This window comes from Rhinolophus ferrumequinum, chromosome 13 (assembly GCF_004115265.2).
Source record: "Rhinolophus ferrumequinum isolate MPI-CBG mRhiFer1 chromosome 13, mRhiFer1_v1.p, whole genome shotgun sequence".
Lineage (NCBI taxonomy): Eukaryota > Metazoa > Chordata > Mammalia > Chiroptera > Rhinolophidae > Rhinolophus > Rhinolophus ferrumequinum.
Genome location: NC_046296.1, coordinates 37,522,477 through 37,539,616, shown reverse-complemented (window position 1 = coordinate 37,539,616; position 17,140 = coordinate 37,522,477). Strand labels below are relative to the sequence as shown.

The 17,140-nt window shown below is 33.9% G+C and overlaps 1 protein-coding gene across 1 annotated transcript in view; it reads left to right on the top strand.

The window, feature by feature from the left end:
- GTF2A1L (general transcription factor IIA subunit 1 like) overlaps positions 1 to 17,140 on the top strand; it is a 34,729-nt gene that overhangs the window by 9,687 nt on the left and 7,902 nt on the right. The window contains exons 4-6 of the mRNA XM_033124935.1: positions 1,397 to 1,452; positions 2,748 to 2,832; positions 3,750 to 4,339. Of these exons, the coding sequence (XP_032980826.1) occupies positions 1,397 to 1,452; positions 2,748 to 2,832; positions 3,750 to 4,339 (731 nt within the window). The remainder of the gene's footprint in view (positions 1 to 1,396; positions 1,453 to 2,747; positions 2,833 to 3,749; positions 4,340 to 17,140) is intronic.

Below are 17,140 nucleotides of genomic sequence, written 5' to 3'. Positions count from 1 at the left end.
GTATAGAGCATTATCCTTTAGGATTTATTGCAAGGTCTTTAAAGGAAGAGCATTGTAGCTATTTTTCCTCAAGAAATTCATTTAATTGCTTCAGATAATGTGTTAACAGATTGTTGTTTCCTCTCAGGCGATGGCTTAAGCTGTACCAGCTTAAGCTCTGCTCACTTCAGCTAATTAAGACTAATACCATTGTGTTGCTGCCACTCCAATTCTTTCTAATTGAGCCTTTCTAAAAGAATGCCTGTTAATAAGCAAAGCCATAGATGTACAGAGGATAAAAATAATTTTGTGCTTCATTAACCATCAATCTCTGTAGCCTCACTTCTGCTGTCTTAACGTGGGAAGAATAACCATTCTTTTTATCTTTCAAATATTTAAAAAAATATTTGCTCTTCTGAGCTGTTTGTTGTATATGATAGAGCCAGAAGTAGATCTTTGGGGCAATTTTCCTTAATGCAGTATGTGGAAAGGCCATAATAAATACTACATTTAAAAATACATATGTGCTACATAAACATGCTCAAAAATTCTTGTTTTTATGAAAGAAAAGGCACCATGATAGTCTAACAGTCATGTTCTGCTAGGTAAAATGAACCTTGAGGTAAGGTTTAAGGTTGTGACATTGATCAACTGAGATCCCTTTACTGGAGTTACTATTTGTTTTTTAGGCTGATGTTTTTTAATGATGGCATTTATAACCATTTGGCTAACCTTTTGGATGTGTTATAAATGAAGGCACAGTTAGTATAGAAAATTGGTAGATAATAAAGGACAGATATATGAGGTTGCAGTTTTAATGCAGGTTGATTTGTTTTCCTAAGAATTTGTTCTTATATTTTTCTTAGTAGTCATAGCTGTTTCGTGCAAAGACTTCAGGAGACATGTTCTTATTCATTTATTTCTAAAACTATGCAGCTGTGCTTGCTTACTCGGCTAAAGTACTGTAAATAATTTTTCATAAAAATTAATAAATTAAAAATTCTTTTGAACATATAAAATTTGGAATGGTTTATGTTGGGTTATATAATCTTGCTCAATAGTTTAATAAATACTGCTTTTTCTCCCCTGTGAAAAGTTGTAGTGGAGATTTAGTGCGATATTGACTTACTAAAGGCAACTTAGGTGTTCCATTATGCATTTCTGTAGTACCGGATACTTGATTACAATGATATATTTTCTTTTGGCATTTAAAGTAGGTTAGTTGTAAAGTCTTTATAGTTGTTGGGAAAAAATATAGCTAAATACTTTTACCTCTCTTGGAATCAGGAAGTTTAGAATTCACCATGGTCAAACATGTTAGTGATGAAAACCAGTTTTTTAAAAATAAGGTAGACTTAGCAATTTTATTAAATTGATGAAGTCTAATGGATGTTTAATTATTTTGTTTTCTATGCAGCATCGTTAGTTATTCCTGCTGGTAGAACTCTTCCCAGTTTAAACACAGCAGAACTGGTATGTAGCTTATTTAAGATATATTTTAAAAGATATGTGAATGGTGGCAGAAGGCTGGGCATAGATGTAGTTCCTAATTCTCCATTTGAATAGGGAAAGATATAGTAAAGGATGGGGAGACAGAAATAACCTCTGTAACACTGATGTTGCAAAAACTCCCGAATTCCAGAATTGACATTTTCTTACCACTTTTTCCTACTCCCAGAGTAGTTGTTAGCATCGCCAAGACTGTACCTGCAAGGTTAGGACATTTCTGAAGTTACATTGTATGGAGTTTTAATACACGGTATAACGTAATATATTTGGTGGATCCTAAATAGATAATATTGATATGGTATTTTTTTTCTGATTCTTCCCCCTCCCCCCAGAGTTGAGTTACATCATAATTCTTCCTTTAAGTGGAATATTTTGGTCATTTTTTACTTTTGTGTACTAGAGGTTACAGTACAGATTCCCCTCATCTAGGATTGGGGGCAGAAAATAAAATTAAAATTTACATATAGAAAATTGAGTAGTTTTCAGTGGGGAAAAGTAGCCCTTTTTCTCTTACCTTTCTTCCATGGTACCAATGGTATATAACCCACTATTTTTCATATTCTTTCAGCCCATGAGCTACCTATCTAGGGTAAAGTGTTTAGTGGGCTATTTATTTCCATTTCTTCATGAAAACCAAACAATAACCACACTCCTTTCAGGATTTTTGGGAAGAATAGTGCTGCTTTTGATAGGAGACCAATGAAGAAATAGCTCTGCCTTTGAAATTCTTGGAAATACCTTTTTTCCTGATTAAAGAAATCGTATACTTCGAAAAAGTAAAAACAAATTTATAACGTAAACAGTGAAAGACACCTGCAGTATTATACCCCAAAGATAACTGCAAAATCGCCCCCCGAAAGGGTTGTACCATATACACTCATTCAAGCAGTCTGAGAGAATTGCTTTTTATCACATATTAATCTTTTGAATTTTTGCAAGTCTGACAGGCAAAAATGTTAATTGACTTTTGATTTAGTATTTAAAATATTTAAAACCCTAAGTTTTAATTATTCCAAAGTAAAAATTATACACTATTGTATTACATACTTTAAAATACCATTAGTGATCAACTTACAGACTAGAGGTCTCCTATAAACAGCTGTGGATCTTACATTTGACATCTTGAAGATCAGTGGCCCAGGCAAAGCTATGTAGTGGGCAAGTTTTATAAGTCAGATTTTTTGACCCGCTGAGAGAGCAGGGAAAGAAGATACAAATAAAGCCCTTTTCTAACTTTCTAATATAAATTTATCATGTAGGGCTCCTCAAACTCCAGTGCAAACTTGACTTTTCCTGGTTATCCTATTCATGTACCAGCAGGTATGATACTACAGACTGCATCTGGTAAGAGTGTCGTCTGAACATGTTTTCTTTTTAGCACTGGTATTGCCTTCTGGATGTTAATTTTTCATGATTTTAAAATAAACTTTATACCAGAAGTTATTGAAGTTATGGGAACTTTTAATAAAACTTATTTTAACAGTAGTGATGAATGATGGTTATTAGTGTTATGAAGGCAGTCTACCATGAAAGACAACTGTATCAGGCCTGTCCTGTGTTCCATTCCTAATTGTCTTTCCCAACACTGTATAAGATGCTTTATATATGTTTTCTCTAATTCAAGTCAGATATTTAAACACATCTGCATTTCTGCTAGCTTTGATCAACAAAAACTAAAGATTTATATTGATCAACTTTTGCCTCCTTTCTTACTGGAGATTGTATGACATAATAGAACATCCAAAATGTTTGGAGATTAACCAACCTCTGCTTTTCAGAGTACTGTTCCTTGATTTGAAAGAGAATCATACCTATTCTTTGAGTTGTTGCCAAGTTTAAGCAAAGCATCTAACTCAGTGTTCAACAAAGAAATTTCATCTTTTCAGTAGAATTTTAAGGGGGAGAGGGAGGATAAATTTGATAACTTTTGACATTATTAAGTTCTTGTTTGGTATCCTTGTCTTAAAATTGTTTTATCTTATATTTTAAATGTATGAAATATATTCTCCATGATTATGTTTGTTAAAACCCCACTTTGGGTTGGTAACATTGTAATTTATGAAACAACGGGAAAGGATAATGGAGTTAATATTGGTGTATGTATCTCAAAATGTGCCGTATTAACAATAGTCGGGAAAGGCTAGAGTTAAAGTAAAACATATTTAAAGATTTTATTTGAAAGGAAATTAGGATTCTCTCCTTAGTTTGATTTCTCTCTCTCTCTCTCTCTCTCTCTCTCTCTCTGATTTCTCTTTTCTAAGGTCACCTTTATAAAGTCACTGTACCAGTTATGGTGACACAGCCTTGTGGAAGAGAAGCTATTCTTCATCACCCAATTCAGCAAGTATTTCAGCAGCTTGGGCAGCCTTCAATAACACAGAGCAATGTTCCACGACTGAACCCATGTTCTCTTCAAGCAACTACTGAAAAAGCACAGCGAATGGAGACTGTGTTCCAACAACCCACAGTTCTTTATTCTGGGACAGTGGATAAGAAGCATTTAGAAAATGCCACCAGTGATATACTTGTACCTCCTGGAAATGAGCATAAAATCATGCCTGAAGCTTTGTTGAGTCAGCCGGAGGGCTCTCAGTCTATCCATCTTCCAGGTGTTGTATTTCCTCCACAGGTCTTTCAAACAGATGCTGACGTGGAGCCTTTGCTCTGTGTTCCAGCAAGCCTGACTCCAAATCGGCATGGTGGGCCCCTCTCCCCAGGCCCTCAAGGGGCTCAGCACCAGCACATGTCTGATATCCAGCTTTGTGCTCTTAGAAATAAAATGCTTGGATGTGATTCTGTAAAGCAGCCAAGAAATACAGAGAAGCCCAGCAGCCTGCCTATCTCAGAGAAGGTAGTTTTAGGTTTAACTTACGAGTATTAGGGGATAAACTGTGGCCAATAATTAGACATCCTGAGTTTTTTAAGCTATAGGGTTACTCAGAAGTATAGTTTTGTTTTTTCCTTTAAAAGATTGTTTTTTTTAATTGTTTTTACTATAATAATCAGTTTTTAGAGTATTCATGCTCAGTATTTCTAAACTTTTAATTTCAATTAATAGAATATTTTTTGAAGAAAATACATTTGTTTTAAGGTAATCCGTTTTTACCTCTCCTTTACATTGTGAGAATTGTTTTGTCTGCAGATAAAATTTAAAAGACACAAAAATCCATCCTAGTGATTAAATGAATACTTTGAAGTTAATTCATTGTCATACTTAATATACAAGAGATCCGAAGTATTTTTTTTCTTGTTCTACCTAATTTTCCTAAACTCTCATATGAAAAATTTTCCTACATGAGGAATTCTCTTCTAGTAGATACTTTGTTTCTCTCTGTTTGCTAAAACACTAGTTAACTTAAGTTCTCGTGGAATTCAAACCAGTAAAAAATAACATCTAATTAACTTTCCATATTGAAAATAGGTTTTAATTATTAATTTCCAAGGAATTCATTGTGATGGCAGAAGGATTCATGGAGAATTTTGGGTGGTAAAATAAATAAAACAACTCATATTACCTTTTACAATAAAAAGTGTGGTTTACAGCTAACTCCATTTATACAATATTTAGTGGCATATGACAAATAATTAAAAGTATGTGTCTCTAGCTAATGGTTTAGTGGTCCTCTCGAACTGCTGCACAAATCTGTAGCAATGGATAGTTAAGTGCCACCTTTTCATTCTCCTAGGTAGAAGAGGAAAGCACAGTGAGAAAGAGGGCACAGTGAGGGATAACAAATAAAGAAAATGTCTGTCAGAAGCTATTTGACCTATTTCAGAATGTTTCAAATGTTTGATGAAGCCCGTTCTGTATCTTTTAGCATCTGTTTCTAGTTTAGTTTTGTTATAAAATACTAAGATTAAAATGTGTTTAGAATTTTTTTTGTTATATTTTCCACATAATATATACAATTTAAGAAATCTAGGCTAAACTCATAATTATGAAACATTTGGTTTTGAGATAAAATAACTAAATTTAAAATAAGTGTTTGTTTTCATTACTGACAACTTTTAGAGGCATTTTTCTCCAGGACTCTGTATGAACTTTGCAGAGTTTTGGTGTGATAATTTAAGGACTTACTCTACTGTTACTTATTAGATGTCAACTTGTACTTTGTTCTGATACGGGGAAATAGATTAGTTAAGGGAGGTGTATCAAGGATTGTTTAGGGGATAGTGGTTTAGAGCTTAAGCTTTGGAGCCACAATAGGTTCAACTTCCAGATTCCTCACTCATAAGCAAGCTACATAATGTTTCTCTCTGAAATTATCTTCTGTAAACTGGGCATAAAACTAACCTCATAATTTTTAGAATTATTGGAGATGATGTGTAGAGTTTTTATTAGCTTCTATCACCACAGTAAGCTTTAATGTAGTGCCATTAATGCCTTATGGGCATGTGATATATTGGGTAACTTTTCATACAACTTGTCGGTTAGTATTAAAATAGATCTGTTAATATATTTAAAATACAAAAATCCAAATATTCAAAAGTATTTATAAAATATTTTTTATTAACTTACTGCAGGATAGCTTTAAAATAGTTCGTAATCTGGTAAAGTTTATGCTGATGTAATTTTCAAAAAAATTATAAATCACTTTTCTTTTTTATAAGTAGTTTTTCAGAAATTCTTATTGCTTAAAGCAAGTTACAATTAGCTCTAATTGCTTACTTTTCCTGTGTAGACTACCAGAGATGTTAAATTTCTATGTAAATTTAACATTCTTACTGTTTTGTAAAATATATTCCTGACAATTTTTGATGTGTTCCTCTTTTAAACTGTATGTCACTATAATAAGTTTTTCCTCAGTGTAGGAATTTAGTTTTCTAAATCTTATAATGCCATAGAGAACTAGAAACTCAGGTCTTGATTAGAACTCCAAAAAATAGGATTAGGAGATAAATGGGTATGGTAGTGTATCTTAACTCCCTTTTATCTCTTGCCTGCCTTGCACAGCCATCCTCATTGCCCCAACTCCAAATATTGTCATTTCTGCTGCCTTGTCTTTTAATTATTTACCTTTCTGACTGCATCCTTTTATCTCCTTCAGAAGCTCCTCTTCTTTATCTGTCCCTCCTGTTTCCTAAGGGTCTATCCTCAGCTCATTTCTTACTTCATGTTTTCCCTGGGCAGTCTCATGCCTTATCTTTTTAAAAAATTTTATTGAGGAATAGTGGGGAACAGTGTGTTTCTTCAGGGCCCATAAGCTCCAAGTCGTTGTCCTTCAATCTAGTTGTGGAGGACGCAGCTCAGCTCCAAGTCCAGTCACTGTTTTCAGTCTTTAGTTGCAGGGGGCATAGCCCACCGTCCCATGGTGGGGAATTGAACCGGCAACCTTGTTGAGAGCTCACGCTCTAACCAACTGAGCCATCCGGCCACCCTCATGCCTTATCTTGGTTTTAACTACCACCTATTGATCACTATATTTTCCACCCTATTACTCCTCTGAACTTCCTCTTGTGTCTGTTTGCCTTTCAGACACTTCTACCAGAATGTCACAATAACTCATTGTTCTTCATCAGAGACGCTGCATGGTAACACTGCCCACCTGGTGTCCCAAGCTAAGGACTGCAATCATCTTTTGGTTCTTTCCCCCCTTAATCTCCTTATATCATGTGCTTTTTAAAAATTATTTTTTAAATGTGGTAAAATACATATGACATAAAATTTACCATTTAACCATTTTTAGGTGCATAGTTCAGTGGCATGAAGGACATTCACATTGGTGTGTAACCATCACCACTATCCATCTCCAGAACTTTTTCATCATTTGAAACTGAAATTCTGTACTCACTAAACAGTAACTCCCCATTATAACCTCCATTCAGCCTCTGGTAACTTCTACTTTCTGTCTGTATGAATTTGGCTATTCTAGATACCTCTAAGCAGAATCATACAATATTTGTCCTTTTGCGACTGGCTTGTTTTAGTTAGCATAATATTTTAAAGTTCTTAAATGTTGTAGCATGTGTCAGAATTTCATACCTTTTTAAGGCTGAATCATGTGATTTTGATAACTTTTAGGACTAAATATTTCTGGAATCTGTTCCCTCATCTTCATCCCTACTGACATTGCCCTAATTGTCTCTCACTTGGGATAACATAATAGTTTCCTAACTAATTTATTAGCTTATAGTCTTTGCTGTTTCTCACTCCACTCCTCCCGGTCCATCCATCCTAGAGGTTAAAGGCTTAGGCTTCAAGGACCAGAATTCTTTTGAATCCCTTCTTTATCCCTGTAACTTGGACACGTTGCTGTTTCCTGATTTGTAAAATAAAGTATCTACCCCAGAGTTGTGTGGGTGGGAGGATTACGTGAGATAATCAATGTGGTAACTGTTCAGTGCATCTTAGCTATTGTCTCTGTCCTAATGGCTACCAGAGATTTACTCCAAATGCAGCCTGCTTAACAAGTCACTGAATGTCCATCAAGTTCAGTGATCAAGTTCAAGATCAAGTTCAAGCTCCTCAATGTCGCATGCCGGGACCTCAATGTTTTTTCTCAGCTAGAGTTTATTTACTCTTCCTTCGTTTCATGCCTACTACTTTATTGGGAACACCAAACTGTAAATGAATCTGTGTTAGCCTTTTTTCCCTACCTCTCTTTTTGCTTTTGTTATCCTCTTTGCTTGGTTCCTTGATTTTTCCCCCACCATCCTTTCTTCTGGTTAATTCCTACTTATCCATTTATTACTTCCTCCAGAAATCTTCAACACCTCTCTACCTACTCCTCCCCCTTCATTATTAGATTGAATGTGTCTCTTCTGTGTTATCATATCACCGTAAGCGTGTGTCTGTTATAATGTACTTAAAAGATACACCCAAATGTCTTGTTTGCATTGAGAAGTACATTAATCCTTGTATACCTAGCACCTAAGAATATGTACACATTCATGTATACTAGAATATAAGCTTTTAAAGAACAGGATCTATGATTATTGGCTCAGTACTTCTCAACCTTTGTTAAATATTAGAATCATTGGGGGATTAAAAAAAAATAACGTTTAGGTCTAACCCAAGGGTTTTGGATCTAATTGGTCTGGGGTGGATTCCACTCATTAGTGCTTAAGAGCTTTCTGAGGTGATTGTATTGTTAAAGTTAAGAATCACTTATCTAGCTGAAAATCAATGTATGAATGAAAAATAGATGGGGTGAGGGGAGAGAATATAACTTCGAGAGTTTTTTTTCTTCCAAATCCATTCGGATGTTCCTCTAAAAGATCATATATCATATAGTTATTCGAATTCAGAATTCAGTTAATTGGGCAAATATATTTTGAGTCACTATATACCACTCCTAAATTAATATCTAAATCAGAGATTTTAAAAACCAGATATTTGATGTTTCTCTTTATAGGAAAAAAGCCAATTTAAAGGAGTAATTTTAGCATTTGTCAAAATAATGTATATTTCGTGCCAAATAAGAGTAGAGTGACATGGGAGGCTATTGTACGTGGTCAGGTAATATGTATTCGCTGCTGCTATGATAGATACCTGGGTTAAATCTGTTAAGAATTAAAAATGTGTCTTGCCATTATGATTTTAGGCAACTGAATTTCACATAGTTTAGTTTGAAAATGTGGAAAAAAGTATGTTACAGCTTAGGTTTCTCTTGATTTATATTGATCCCCACATATGGGTGTGAACTTCTGTCAGGCCTTATCAGCCATTGGAAAAATATGGTTCTTTCATTAAGAGCATAGCTTAAATTGGAAAGGTTGGAAGTGGGATTTGATAAACAAAGCTTCATCTTGAAGCATCCTCTGCATTTGTTCATTGTACTATCCAGCTATAGAAGCCATATGCAATTGAAGAGACCTTGATGAAACCGAGAACCTTCGAACTCACTGAGTTGGTTTGTTTTAGAGCAGAGAAAGAAAACTGAAGTAGTGCCTCTCAGATGATGTCATTGCAACTGTTGACGTTTTTTCATATTCAGCTGGAATTCATAGATGCATCAGTCATGACTTTCCTTTAACATTCAACAAGATAAAAAATACGAGTGCTTCTCAGAGCAGCCAGCATCTGATTTTGATCATTATTTGCACATTGGCACCATGAAAAAAATTCCTATGTTGTGAGACCTGTTTTTGAGAACTGGACATTGACATCTTGGTAATAATGAAAAGTTCTTTTGCTTAGCAAAATTTGGTGCTCTCTGCACTGCTGATGTGCTCCTGAGATGCTGCGCAACACGTGGGTTTGCTGCTTCAGTGAGGAGAACATTGCTATCTATTTCAGCACATGGCGTGCATTAATGCTAAAACACAGCCAATAATTCTAAAAGAAGTCTTGTCGGCTGCCACGAAATTCAAATACATTAGAGTGAAGGTATTGAATTATTGTCTTTTCCAAGACATTTGTCAAAAAGTGCAGGCAAAATGTTAAATTCTCCTTCATGCTGCATTTTTCTGGCTTTTCAGAGGACAATGCTTGAAGCCTTTGATTGATCCTTGGGGAGGCATCTTTTTTTTTGAGAGAGATGTAAAACCCCTTCATAACAATTGGACTTGGAGGAGGTCGCTGATGATGTGTATAGTGGAGGTTTGGCCATATGAGACTTAAATCTTTCCATTCATGGTCCTATCGCATCAATTATGGATGTTGCTACAAAAGTGCTGGGTATTTTGATCAAATTACCACCTTGAAAGAGGATATTGGAGTGAGATAATCCTAGGAACTTTCCGAAGTCCCTCACTCCCCTTTGTAGTCGATACTCTCTCTCCGCCTCCGCTCCCTGGCAGACCCTTCACTGATCTGTTTTCTTTTGTTATAGGTTTGCCTTTTCCAGAAGACGAACAAATGGAATCATATCGTATATCACTGTAGTGTAATACGTTTGAGATTCATCTATGTTGTTGGATATATCAGTATATTCTATTGCACCACATTTGTTTATCCATTCACCATTTGGACGCTTAGGTTTCCAGTTTTTGCATTTGTGAAGAAGGCTCCTAAAAGCATTCATGAGCAGGTTTTTTTGTTTGTTTTTGGCATGGACTTAGATTTTCTTTTCTTTTGAGTAAATACCTAGGAGTGGGTTTCTAGGTCATTTGGTACCTGTATGCTTATAAGAAACTACCAAACTCATTTCCAAAGTGACTATTTCCACCACCAGTGTGTGGTTGAATTTTGCATTTCTGCTAGCAAAGTGTAAGTTTTGTACTTGCTTCACATCCTTGCTGTTTAGCACTGTCTTTTGGAGAGAAGAAGTTTGTGATTTTTGATGGAGACTAATTTATTATTTTTTTCCTTTTGATCTTTGCTTCATGTGTGTTACCTAACCAAAGGTTGCAAAGATCTTCTCATAGTTTCTTACAAAAATTTTATAGATTTTACATTTCAGACTGTGGTCCATTTTGGGGTAATTTTTGTATGTAGTGCAAGGTTAGGATTTAAGGTTTTTGCTTGTTTGTTTTTTTCTGCATAAGGGTGTTCAATTGTTATAGCATCACTTGCTGAAACTACCCTATTGAGTTGTGTAAACCATATTGAGTGTCTAAAGCACTTCACCTTTAATGAAAATCACTTGCCCTATGTGTGTTGGTTTATCTGTGGACTTTCAGTCTGTTTTATTAATTCTCGTGTCTTCTCTTTTCGCTAGTATCATGCTTCCTTGATTATGGTAGCTTTGTGGTAAGTCTAGACATCAGAGAGTGTGAGTCTCTTAACGTTGTTATTATCAAAGTTATTTTGGTTATTCTAATTGTCTTGCTTTTCTATACAAATGTTAGAATGAGCGTCTCAATTTTTACAAAAAAGCCTCTAAGACTCTGATTTGGAGTGTGTTGGATTTATAGATCAGCAAGGGGAGAATGGACATTTTCATAATAAGGAGTCTTTTAATTCATGAATATCACACATTTCCAATTTATTTAGGTCTTTGACTTTTCTGATTAATGTTTTGTAGTTCTCAACATACAGATATTGCACATATTTTACTATATTTTTATCTGAGTATTTCATGGTTTGGTGCTATTATAAATAGTTCTAAAAGTAACACTGTAATAAACAACTATTCGTATTTTAAGCTTCATTTGCATTGTTTTTAAAAATACATTTTCAAAAGTAGGCTTATTGAGAAAAAACTAAAAGTTTCCATGGTTCTTGAAATACATTGCTGGAATTTTTTCAAAAGAGGTGTGCCAATTTTTCTTGCTACCAGCACTCTCTCACAGTTTTATTACATAGTTGACAGTTTATTAGCACTGTTGACTTTGTCCTATTTTTTCTATTGTGGTAAAAATTTACCATTTTAACCATTTTTAACTGTACAGGTTGGGGCAGTAAGTGCATTCCCATTGTGTACAACTATCACCACCATCCATCTCCAGAACATATTCATTTTCCCAACTGAAACTCCATACCCATTAATCAATAATTCCCTAGTCCTCCCTCACCCCAGTGCCTGGCAGCCATCATTCTACTTTCCGTCTCTGAATTTGACCATGGTATCAATGTATGTCTTTTTGTGTCCCTTTTCACTTAGCATAATGTCTTCAGTGTTTATCCATGTTGTAGCATGTGTCACAATTTCCCTTAAGGTTAAATAATATTCCATTGTGTATATATATATATATATATATATATATATATATATATATATATATATATACATATACCATATTTCGTTTATCCATTCATGGACACTTGGTTTACTTATATCTTTTGGCGATTGTGACTAATGCTACTATAAACTTGGGTGTACAAATATTTCCTAGGTACCTGGTCTCGGCTTTCAATTTTTTGGTGTATATAGCCAGATATGGAATTGCTGGGTCATATGGAGATTCTGTTTTTAATTTCTTAAGGAACTGCCATACTGTTTTCCACAGCAGATGCACCATTTTACATTCCTACCATCAGTTCTAATCTCTCCACATCCTCGCTAGCACTTGTTACTTTTCTATTGTTTTTTTTTCTCCCTTTGATAGTTGCCATTTAATGGGTGATAGGTGATATCTAATTGTGGTTTTGATTTGCAGTTCCCTAATGATTAGAGATATTGAACATCTTCACGTGCTTATTGACCATTTGTATATCTTCTTTGGAGAATGTCTATTCAAGTCCCTTGCACATTCCTAAATCAAGTTGTTTGTTTTCTTTTTGGGTTATAGGAGATCTTTATATATTCTGGATGTTAATTCTTTATCAGATATATGAATTGCAAATATTTTCTCCTATTTTATGGGTTGCCTTTCACCCTATTGATACAGTGTTCTTTGGTGCACAAAGGTTTTTAATTTTGATGAAGTCCATTTGACTTTTTTTTTTTTGCATGTGCTTTTGGTGTTATATCTAAGAAATCATTCCCAAATCCCACGTCATGAAGATTTTCCCCTGTGATATTTTTTAAGTCTTACAGTTTTAGTTCTTATGTTTAAATCATTAATACATTTTGAGTTAATTTTTGTATATGGTATAAAGTAAGGGTCCAATTTCATTATTTTGCATGTAGATTCCCCGTTTTCCTGCCACCATTTGTTGAAAGACTGTTTTTCCCCCACATTGAATGGTTTTGTCACTCTTGCTGAAAATCAGTGTATTTCAGGGTTTGTTTTTGGGCTTTCTATTCCATTGGTCGGTTGTCTGCTACACTGTTTGACTCATGTAGTTTTGTTGTAAGTTTTGAAATCAGGTCATGTGAGACCTCCAACTTGATTATTCTATTTGCATAAAAATGTAATTTGTGTTTCCTTTTTCAAGATTATTTTGTTTTTTTAGGGTCCCTTGGGATTCCATATGAATTTTAAAGTGGATTATTTTATTTACATAAAAAATGTAATTTGGATTTTGATAGGGGCTGCATTGAATCTGTTAGATGGCTTTAGGTAGTATTGACATCTTAACAATGTTAACTCTTCTGATCCATGAACAGAATGTCTTCCCATTTATTTGTGTCTTCTTTAATTTCTTTCAACAGTGTTTTGTAGTGTTCAGTAAACAAGTCTTTTGACTCCTTGATGATGTTATCCTTAAGTATTTTATTTCATTTGATCTTAAATGATTTTCAGTTTATTAGTTGTTAGTGTATAGAAATGCAAATGATTTTTGCATATTTTGTATTCTGAAACTTTGCTGAATTCGTTCAACAGTTGTGTGTGTGTGTGTATGTGTGTGTGTGAGTGTGTGTAATCTTTAGGGTTTTGTACATATAAGACCATGTCATCTGCAAACGGAGATTATTTTACTTCATTTTTTCTGATTTGGGTGCCGTTTATGTCTTTAATCTTGCCTATTTGCCCTAGCCAGGACTTTCTATGTTGAATAGAAGTGGCAAGAGTGGGCATTTTTGCCTTGTTTCTGATCTCAGGGAAACTTTTAGTTCTTCACTGTTTTGAATATGCTGTTAGTTGAGGGCTTCTCATAGGTGGCTTTTATTATGTTGAGGCAATTTCCTTATAATCCTACTGTGAGTGTTGTTTTTTTTTAAGTTTAAATTAAAATTTTAATTTTTTATCATGAAAGGATGTGAATTTTGTCAAATACTTTTCTGTGTCAATTGAGGTGATTATGTGTTTTTTCCCCTTCATTCTGTTAATGTGTTGTATTACATTGATTTTTCATATGTTAAACCATCCTTGCATTTCAGGAATAAATTCCACTTGGTCATGGTATTATCCTTTCAATGTGCTATTGAATTCTGTTAGTATTTTGTTGACGTTTTTTGAAGAGTGGTGTTAATTCTTCTTTAAATGTTTGGTAGAATTCTCTAGTGAAGCCATTTGGTCCTGGGCATTTATTTGCTGAGATGTTTTTGATTACTAATTCAATCCCGTTACTGGTTATAGGTCTATTCAGATTTTCTATTTATTCATGATTCAGTCTTAGTAGCTTATGTGTTTTTAGGAATTTGTTCATTTCATCTAGGTTATCCAATTTGTTGGCATATAATCATAGTATTCTTTTATAATTGTTATTTCTGTAAAATTGGTAGTACAGTCTCTTCATTTCTGATTTTAGTTATTTGAGTCTTCTCTTTTTTTCCTTCATCAATCTATCCAAAGGTTTATCAATTTTGTTGATCTTTTCAAAGAACCAACTTTTGGTTTTATTTGTTTTTTTCTATCGTTTTTCTTTACTTTGTTTATCTCTGACTTAATTGCTATTATTTCCTTCCTCCTACTAGCTTTAGGCTTTATTTGTTCTTTTTTGTTTATAGTTCCTTAAGGTGTAAATTTAGATTATTAACTTGGAAGCTTTTTTTTTTTTTTTGTGAGACTTTATAGCTCCACATTTCTTTCCTAGCATTGCTTTTGCTACATCCCATAAGTTTTGGGTTTTGTGTTTTATCTCAAGATATTTTGATCTTCTGATGAAAGATTTTGATTCTTTTGATTTAAAGAAAATTTTTCTTTGATCCATTGATTTTTTTTTAGAGTCTGTTACGTAATTTCCACATCTTGTGGGTTTTCCAGTTTTCCTTCTGCTATTAATGTCTAGTTATATTTCATTGGGATCAGAAAAGATACTTTGTATAATTTCAGTCTTTTTAAATATTAAGATTTGTTTTGTGGCTTAACATATGTTCTATCCTGGAGAATGTTCTGTGTGCTCTTTGGAAAAATGTGGATACTGCTATTGTTGCATGGCATGTTTTGTATATGTCTGTTAGGTCCAATTGGTCTATAGTATTGTTTAAGTTCTTTATTTCCTTATTGATATTCTGTCTGGTGGTTATATTCATATTTCAAAGAGGGGTATTGAAGTTTTCTACTGTTATTGTAGAGCGATTTCTCCCTTCAGTTCTGCCAGTTTGTTGTGGCATTTGGTGCATATGTTTGTAATTGTTATATCTTCTTGGTGAAATGATTCTTTTATTACATAATGTTTTTCTTTGTTTCTTACAGCAGAATTTGACTTAAAGTCTATTTTGTCTAATAGTAGTATAGCTCTTTCAACTTTCTTTAGGTTACTACTTGCATTGAATATCTTCTTCCATCCTTTTACTTTCAATCTATATGTGTTCTTTGATCTCAAGTGAGTCTCCTTGTACACAGCATTTAGTTAGGACCTGTTTTTTCTTTTCTTTTCTTTTCTTTTTTTTTTAATCCACTCTGCCAGTTTCTGTTTTTTGATTGGGTAGTTTAATCCATTTACATTTAAAGTAATTACTGATAGGGAAGGACTTACTCTTGCCATTTTGTTGTTTGTTTCTGTGGGTGTTTTAGTTTCTTTGTCCTTCATTTCCTTCCTTACTGCATTCCTTTGTATGTAGTTGATTTTTTTTTTTGTAGTGACACATTTTGATTCCCTTCTTATTTCTTTTTGTGTATATTCTATAGATATTTTCTTTGTGGTTATCAGGGGGATTACTAGTAGCATCTTAAAGTTATAACAGTATATTTTGAACTGATACCAAATCCACTTCAATCTCATGTTAAAACTCTACTCCTTTTCAGCTTCACTGTCCCCACTTTGTTGTCGATGTACCAGATTACATGTTATATATTGTGTACCCCTTAATATAGATTTATAATTATAATTGTTTTTATGCTTTTTGTATTTTAACTCTCATAAAGGAATAAAAAGTAGAGTTACATACCAAAATTATGATAATACTGGTTTTTATATTTGTCCATGTATTTACCTTTACCAGAGAACTTTATATTTTTTGTAAAGCTTCAAGTTACTCTCTAGCTTTCTTTCATTTCAGCTTAAAGGACTCCCTTTAGTATGTCTTATAGGGTAGGTCTAGTGGTAATTAATTCCTTCAGCTTTCATCTGGGAAAGCTTTAATTTCTCAATTATTTTTGAAGGACGGTTTTGCCAGATATAGAATTCTCAGTTGACAGTCTTTTCTTTCAGCACTTTAAATATATATATCATCTCACTGCCTTATGGCCTTCAAAGTTTCTGCTTGTTATCTTACTGCGGATCCCTTGTATGTGGTGAATTTCTTTTCTCTGGCTGCTTTAAATAGTGCTGTTTTTCAATTTCCAATTGTTTACTGCTGTTATACAGACAAAATTAATTTTTGTAAATTGATTTTTATCAGTCTGAATGTTTATGTCATCCCCCCTACTCCGAATTCATATGTTGAAATCCTAACTCCCAAAGGTGATGGTAGTTAGGAGGTGAGACCTTTGGGAGGTGATTAGGTCATGAGAGTGGAAGGTGAGTAGCTCATGAATGGGATTAGTTGCATTATAAAAGAGACTCCACAGAGCTCCCTAACCCTTCTGCCGTGTGAGGACATAGTGAGAAGCCACCATCTCTGAACCTTAAAGTGGGTTCTCACTAAATAGCAAATCTTCTCGTACTTTGATCTTGGACTTCCTTAGCTCCCTGAGAAGTACTTTCTATTGTTTATAAGCTACCCAGCCCAAATAAAAGACAATTTCCTTATCCTTGTAATGTTCAAGATTTATGGCATTTTAATTCCTAATAATGTTTATCTGTATTTTTCTCTCTCTTTTTCTTTGTCAGTCTGGCTAGAGGCTTATCAATTTTATCGATCATTTCAAAGAATGAACTTTTAGTCTAATTGACTTTATTTTTTTCTGTTCTCAATTTCATTTATTTCCTTATGTTTATTTCTTGTTTGCTTTGAGCTTAATTTGGTCTTTCTAGTTTCTTAAGATGGCATTTTAGGCTATTGATTCGAGACTTGCTTCTTTTATAATATAATGTAAAGCTATAAATTTCCTTCTA